Below are 7,749 nucleotides of genomic sequence, written 5' to 3'. Positions count from 1 at the left end.
GGAAGAGGAGAAGAGGAAAAAGAGAGGAACAGAGGAGGAAAGGGAGAACAGGAGGAAAGGAAGAAGAGGAAAGGAGAAAGAAGAGGATCAGGAGGAGGAGGAGGAAAAACAGATGATGGAGAGGAGGAAGAGGAGGATGATCAGAAGGAAGAAAAGGAGAACTAGGAGGAAGATGAAAAGAAGAGGAGGATGGGAAGAAAAAGAACAACAAAGATAAAGGTGAGAAGGATAAAAAGGAGGAGTAAAAGGAGGAGAAGGAGTTGATGAACAAGAACAGCCACAGCAGAAGTGTAAACAGAAGGAAGAGCAGGAAGGAGAGAACAGGACCAGGAAGAAACCAAAGGAGGAGGAGGGGAAAAGAAAGAATGAAGAGGGGGAAAAAGGAAGAAAGCCAAAGAGCAGGAGGAGGAGGAGGAACAGGAAGACCATAAACAACCCAAAGAGGAGGAGGAAGAATATAAGCAACAGGGAAAAGAGGAGGAGGAGGAAACAGGAGGAGAAGAAGGTGTAGCAAGCACCAGGAAGAGAAGGCAAAAGGAAGAGTGTGGGAATCCGTAGGGAGTTTTGTGAGCAGCCTTGAACAATTAGACATAGCCTTGAAAGACATAGAATAAGGGAGTAAATAAGTGATAAAGCAGGTGTGCAGAAAAGAAGCTGAAGACTGAAATAACTTGGAAAACAGATAAGAGACCGAAGCCAGAAGACGTGTGTTTGCTCGACAGCACCAATCAGAAGCTTAGCCAGCGTGAACAGAAGGTATTAACTAATCATGGAACAAGCCTGAGCGCGTGGACAGCTAATGAATCTATATAAGTACAAATTTGTAAACAATAAAGGCCTTTTGGTTTTACCCGCACCAGAGTCCGTGAACCATCCCTACAGAAGAGGACGGGAGAAGGCACTAAGAAGAAGAGGAGGAGAAGGAGACAGGAAGAGGAAGAAGATGAGGAGGAGGTAACAGGAGGAGAAGGAGGAGGGAGGAGGAGGAAAAAGGGGAAAAAAGGCAACAGGAGGCCACAAGAGCATGAGGACAAAAAGGCAACATGAGGAACAGGAGGCAACAGGAGGCAACAGGAGGAAGAAGCAGCAAGAGTCAAGTGGAGGCAAGAGGAGGAGGAAAAGGAGGAAGCAACAGGAAGCAAGAAGAGGTAACAGGAGGATGATTCAACAGGAGGAACAGGAGGCAACAGAAAGAGGAGGAAGAAGAGAGGAAGAGGAGGAAGAAAAAGGAGGATGAGGAGGCAACAGGAGGTAGGAGGAGTCAACATTAAGAGGAGGAAGAGGAGGAAGTGGCAACCGGATGCAACAGGAGAGAACGGGAGGAGGATGAAGCAACAGGGGCAAAAGGAGGCAAGAGGAGGCAAGAGGAAGAGGAAGAGGAGGCAAGTGGAGGAGGGGGCAACCAGAGGCAGCAATAGGAGGAGGAAACAGGAGGCAAGAGGAGGCAAGAAAGGGCAACAGGAAGAACAGGAGGAGGAGGAGGACACAGGAGATCAGGATGCAACAAGAGGAGGAGGATGCAATGGAAGGAAACAGAAGAAGGAGAAAGAGGAGGAAAAGGAGGACAGAGGGAGTAACAGGAGGCAAGAGGAGGAGAGAAGAAGGAGTAGTCAACAAGATACAACAAGATGAAAGAGATACAACAGGATGAAAGAGAAGGCAACAGGAGGAGGGGATGCAAGAGAAAGAAACAGGAGCCAAAAGGAGGAGGAGGAGGAAGAAGCCATAGAGGCAACAGAAGGAAAGAGGAGACAAAATGAGTAGGAGGAAAAGGCAACAAGAGGGATCCAGAGGCAACAGGAAGAGGAGGAAGAAACAGGAGTCCACACGAGGGAATAGGAGGAGGAGGGCAAAAGAGGAGGAGGAGGAGGAGGGAACAGGGCAGGAGGAGGAGGAGGCAACAGAAGGAAACAGGAGGAGTAGACAACAGGAAGCAACAGGAGGAGGAGGCAACAGAAGACGGGAGACAAGAGAAGGAGGAGGCAACAAGTGGCAAGAGAAACCAACAGGAGGAGGTAGATGAGGAAGCAAGAGGAGGAAAGGAGTCAGCAGGAGGGAAGAGGAGGAGGGGAGGAGGAGGCAAGAGGATGCAAATGGAGTAGGAGGCAACAGAGACAACAAAGGCAACAAGAGGAGGAGTAAACAGGAGGCAAGAGGAGGAGGAGGAAAATGGAGGCAAGAGCAGGATGAGGGAAAGGAGGCAACAGGAGGAAAGAGGAACCAACAGGAGAGAGAGCAGGAAGAGGCAACAGGAGGCAACGGGAGGTGAAGGGAGACACAACAAGAAAAAACAGGAGGCAACTTGAGGGAGAGGCAACAGGAGGAATCAGGAGGAGGAGGCAAGAGGAGAAGGCGGCAACAGAAGGAACCAGGAGGCAATAAAGGAGGAGGAGGAAGAGGAGAAGGCGGCAACAGAAGGAACCAGGAGGCAATAAAAGGAGGAGGAGGAAGAGGCAACAGGAGACAACAGAAGGCAACAAGAAGAGGGGAGGAGAAGGAGGAAGAGGAGGAGGAGGCAAAAAGGAGGAAAAGAGGAGACCACCGGAGGAGGAGACAACAGGAGGCAACAGGAGGAGGAGAAGGCAGAGGAGGTGAAGAAGCAACAGGAGGCAAACAGAAGGCAACAGGAAGAAGAGGCTAGAGGAGTTTAGCTGGATGATGAGGCCCAGATGTTCTCGGGGTATGGAGTCCTTCCTGGCAAACCAGCACTAGCAACATCCCTGAGTGACCAGCACTTCGGCCAACACTGCGGAACATCTTTATTATCTCCCGGTATATGATGGATGGAGCTCACCTTCAGCTCCTCTGTGGATGATGGCAAGCTGGGGGGAGCCTTTTAGCTACCTCATCTACTTCAACCTGCCTCGAGCAGGAGAGTCAGAGAAGACAGTATTCAAGTCCCTTCCAACCTGAGTTATTCTGTCATGCAATGAGTCTTTCCTTTGGAGAGTTGATTGAAGGTAGAATAGGCAGAGGAAGGAGAAAAGACAGAGAGGCAGGAGGAGAGAGAGAAAAAATTGCCATATAAATACAGCAGTTCCTCTGAGCAATGTTTCTCCATTTAAACCATTGGTAACAAAATGTGCTGTGCTAAGTGGCTGCATAAAACTCTTTCCATAGAGCAGGAGAGCATAATCAGCTTGCTAGTACATACCCTTGGTGCTGCTAATAAAAAAAACTATGAACAAAATAATGAAAAGTTCATTAAAACCTAGCAATGCTGGAAAGAAGACTTTTTCAGCTATTACATTGAGTTTCTTTTATGCCAAGTTACACGTTTTTTCGGAAAATCTACATTCAGGGCTTGATTCAGTTATCCACACAGGGGTGGCCACTGCCCTGGGTAGCTGAAGCACCCTGTGTCCCAGGACATATGGAGCCCTTCTGGAGCACGAGCTGGTATGCAGGCAGAGTACCTCAGGGTGGTGGAGGGCATCACCTGCCTCCAGCACTGCTGGACAGGCTGAGCAGGAACCTCTACAGCACAGCAGCACGTGCTTGGCTGTGAGGTCACTCCTGACTGGCCAGCAGTGGGGAGAAAGATACTTGCAGTCTTGAAAGCCATTACAATATTGTCCCCAACAAGATGAAAGATTTGGGGAGGTCACAAGGGTAGCTGGGACGAGAGAGATGGGAGATTTGGGGGAGGGAAGAGGGGTTTGGCCAACAGAGATGAAAGCTTTTGAAGAGGAAATTGTGTTCAGTAATTTTGATGCCACTGCAACACTGACTGTGAAAACATTCATGTTAGGCCTTTACCCTGTTTCTAACCAGGAACCTTAAGCCCTAATCCTCCCCTAAACTCTACCCTTCACCCTGACAGGAATCCACTACTCTAATCCCTACCTCAAACCTTTACCTCTAAACCAAAGCCCAAACCCATAAACTCTTACTCTCACCCTATTACTCACTCTCATTCCTAGCTTCTATCCCTAACATTAAATGCTAGCCTTGACCCTAACCCTCACCCCAGCCCTACACCAAACCCTAATCCACAAAGCAAGCCCATACCCTAACACTAAACAGACGCCCTCAGCAGAACACCAAACCCTCCCCCTAAGCCCAACAGGGCTGAGGTCTTTGTCCTCTTGCCCATGGCAGTCGCCTCTGCTACCAAGGCCTACCAGGAGAAACTTTATTTTGAGGCTCTGGACTTTGTTTCTTCCTCACCCCTTCTTGGGGAGGCTGGGAAGTGTTGCACAGTTTTTCTACACTTGGCATTGCTCATCCTCACATCCCACTGCCCCCAAGAAGAGCCCTGAGCCACTTGTGAGGGACTGGATCTGCCTTCCCAGGGCCTGGAGGTCAGGGTTTGGCCTTTCTGCTGCATAAAACAAAGCAAGGGTTTTCTCAGCATTACAGACACCTGCACAGTGTCTTTGCCTACCTGCAAGCACAGCCTCCAGTTATCTGCTCTAACAAGACCATGGGGAGGCTTTGCCAGTAATGGCCCTCAGTGGGACCAATCAATGCTTCAAGGTTTTTCTTCTGGCTTTGACTTCTTGAGAGGTTTGTTCAGTCTCCTCTCATCATTGGAGGTTCATGGACTCAGGGCCAAGTACACCATGGGGCTCATTAAAATACAGAAAGGCCTAACGAGCTATTTGTCTTCCTGTAATTTTCTTCAGGTCTTCAAGACCTGTACAGCTAATTGGAATAATTTCATAGGAGAGTTAAAGAGGAAGATTTCAAAGTGCACCTAATAAAAAATACATTTTTTAAACATTCTATTTTATTAATTTCAGCTTAGAGAAGAGGTGAAAGCAGCATTCTCCAATTGATATTGATGCAGAGTGTCTCCTCAGGAGGTCTGGGCAGGCAGGAAAAGCAGTCCCTTGAGGTCTGACACTGTATGGACAACCTTGCTCCTCACCTCCCCAGCCTCCCCATTTCTGTCACTGGCCGCCTGGGACTTGCTTCACTTTGCCTTCCATCAGACTTCTCTGAACTCTGGGAGCTGAATGTTACAGCTCCCTTGCCCCATCTCCCACCTGCTTTCCTTAGAGAACTGGCTGCACACAGGCACAGAAGCATTTTTCCTGTTTGCAAGCAAAGAAAAGTAAAGCGTGCTAAAGTTTCCTAAACCATGAAACACACTCCTGAAGCATATGCTAAGTACAGGATATCTCTACTGAGGTTGCCTTTCTACAAGGGATGATCTTATGAGAAATGTTCTAGACAGACAGACACAAAACAGCAGATATAAACATAAGGAAAGAATTGGCTAAAGAGACAACTAGAGTACTGAAAGTCAGGCAAGCTTTAACTCCCTGAAGCTCAAAGCAGCAGCATAGGTGAGAGGTATCTGAATGAACAAAGAGTAAAGGGAGGAGAAAACTGGAGAATAATGGAAAGGGACTCTGTCTAGACAGTCTACTGAATGAAATAATGCCAGGCACAAGTATCGGCCGGGAAAGGAGTGGCTGGAGAGCAGCCCTGCAGAAAGGGATCTGGGGGTGCTGGTCGACAGCAGGCTCAATAGGAGTCAGCAGCGTGCCCTGGCAGCCAAGAGGGCAAACCGCATCCTGGGGTGCATCAAACACAGTATAACCAGCCGGTCAAAAGAGGTGATTATCCCACTGGATTCAGCATTGGTGCGGCCTCACCTTGAGTCCTGTGTGCAGTTCTGGGCCCCACCATTTTGAAAGGATGTTAAGATACTTGAATGTGTCCAGAGGAGGGCAACCAAGCTGGTGAAAGGGCTGGAAGGAATGTCCTGTGAGGAGCAGCTGAGGACACTGGGCTTGTCTAGTTTGGAGAAAAGGAGGCTGAGGGGCAACCTCATTGCTCTCTACAGCTCCCTGAGGAGGGAAGTGGAGAGGGAGGTGCTGATCTCTTCTCCCTGGCATCCAGGGACAGGACGCGTGGGAATGGTTCAAAGCTGCGCCATGGGAGGTTTAGACTGGACGTTAGGAAGCATTTCTTTTTCACACCTGGACAACGGGGCTGATGGCTCTCCCAGGGCAGCCCTGGAAGGAGCTGGACAAGGTGTTCATTCCTCAGGAGCCTGTAATTTGGGTTCCCACCTGCCACTGTGCCTCTGTGCTCTTCTCAGGTTGTGGAGATGGGTTCTTGATGAGCTGGTGGCTCTCCTGTGATGGGCCTGGGAGCAGCTGGGGCAGGGTATTAACTGACTTACTCCTCCTGCCATTGTCAGTGCCTTCTTTGTGTGTGCAGATGAGCTTCTTATCACTTAACCTAACACAACCCAACAAGAACATAAATCTCCTGAGGCATCTGTATTTGGAGGTTACATACATATGCATTGGTGTTGCTTAACATATGAGAGCAGACCATTGGAATTGCTGTCTAGAAATGCACCAGGATTAGGGGAAAAGCTGCTTTGTTGCACGGGCAATGGCTTCGTTCAGGGCCAGTATCACAGTCTTGTTTCTAAGACTGTAGATGAACGGATTTAAGAACGGGTACAGGACAGTGTTCAGCAAAGCTACAACTCTGTTTGTCTCCAAGGAAACATCTTCTGAAGGACGCACATAGAGAGCAATGCAGCTCCCATATCCAATGGCCAAGGTGATGAGATGGGAAGAACAGGTAGTAAAAGCTTTTTTCCTCCCAGAGGCTGCTGGAAGGTGTAGAATACAGAAAAGGATGCCCATGTAAAATACCAGAGTTAAACATAAGGAACCCAGTATGACTAATGATAATAAAACAGAGTCTATTTTCCAAAGCAGGCTAGTGTCAGAGCAGGACAATTTGAATAAGGGCGAGTTGTCACAAAAAAAATGGTGGATCTTGTTCGAGCCACAGAAAGTCAGCTTGTAGAGGAGGACCAGATGGTAACTCGAGAGCGTGATGCCTGTGACCCAAGTGGCAACAACCAGGTGGATGCAGAGCTGAGGCTTCATGATGGCAGCATAATGCAAAGGCTGGCAGATGGCAACATAGCGGTCAAAGGACATGACAACAAGTAGAACAAACTCTGTGCAGCCCAGAGCAGAATAGAAATAGCATTGGGCAAAGCAGCTGCTTAGTGAGATTGTTCTCCTACCAGAACTCAGGATCACAAACAATTTGATGCTTGTGGAGGATGTAAACCAGATTTCCAGGAAGGACAGATTGCTGATGAAAAAGTACATGGGGGTTTGCAGGCGGTGATCCACACACACGAGGAAGATGATGGTTGCGTTCCCCATCACTGTTGTCAGGTATATGAGCAGAAGGACCAGAGAGAGAAAGAGCTGTAGGCTTTGATCAAGCCCCGAGAAACCTTCTAGGATGAACTCAGTAACTGCAGTTTCATTTTCTGCTCCCATGCTGAATTTCAGTTCATCCTGCCGAGACAGGAACATGGCAAAAAGCAAGTGTGATAATTTCACAGTCTGGATGAAAAGTTCGGTCCTTCCTTTTCTGCTTCTTTCCTTTCCCGCAATCTTCCTATATAACACACAGAGAGAGAGCCCTTCAAGCATTGCTCACACCCTGATTTTTATGTTGTACATTTCAGTTAGAGTCCTCAGAGCATTTCCTGTCTTCTTTCTACCTTTTTCAAACACTCACAAAGGATTCTTTCTCCAGGACAGAAGATTTTAAAGAGGCTGTTAGCTATTTCACCCCATTCCTGGGAAATTCCAAATTCACTCAGACCTATTGCAAACATCTGTCACACCTCTGTGCCAAACTCATCTCTTCTATTGCACAAATGCTAAACCACCACATCAAATCAAATCAAATCAAATCAAATCAAACCAAACATGTATGTTGAAAGCTATTCTTTCTACTTTTCAGTAC

The 7,749-nt window shown here is 48.0% G+C and overlaps 1 protein-coding gene across 1 annotated transcript; it reads right to left on the bottom strand.

Moving 5' to 3' along the window:
• Positions 1 to 6,326: 6,326 nt before the first annotated feature.
• Positions 6,327 to 7,274, bottom strand: LOC127026026 (olfactory receptor 49-like). The gene has a single exon (XM_050911141.1). It carries the CDS (start codon positions 7,272 to 7,274, stop codon positions 6,327 to 6,329), a length of 948 nt encoding a protein of 315 aa, XP_050767098.1.
• Between the last annotated feature and the right edge of the window lie 475 nt (positions 7,275 to 7,749).

Source organism: Gymnogyps californianus, chromosome 26 (assembly GCF_018139145.2).
Source record: "Gymnogyps californianus isolate 813 chromosome 26, ASM1813914v2, whole genome shotgun sequence".
In the NCBI taxonomy this organism is placed as follows: Eukaryota; Metazoa; Chordata; class Aves; order Accipitriformes; family Cathartidae; genus Gymnogyps; species Gymnogyps californianus.
Note: the sequence above shows the minus strand (reverse complement) of the source record. Positions and strands in the feature narration are given on the sequence as shown.

Excerpts from the sequence above, each read along its gene's own strand:
- LOC127026026 (XM_050911141.1), bottom strand. The coding sequence starts at position 7,274 with ATGGGAGCAGAAAATGAAACTGCAGTTACTGAGTTCATCCTAGAAGGT.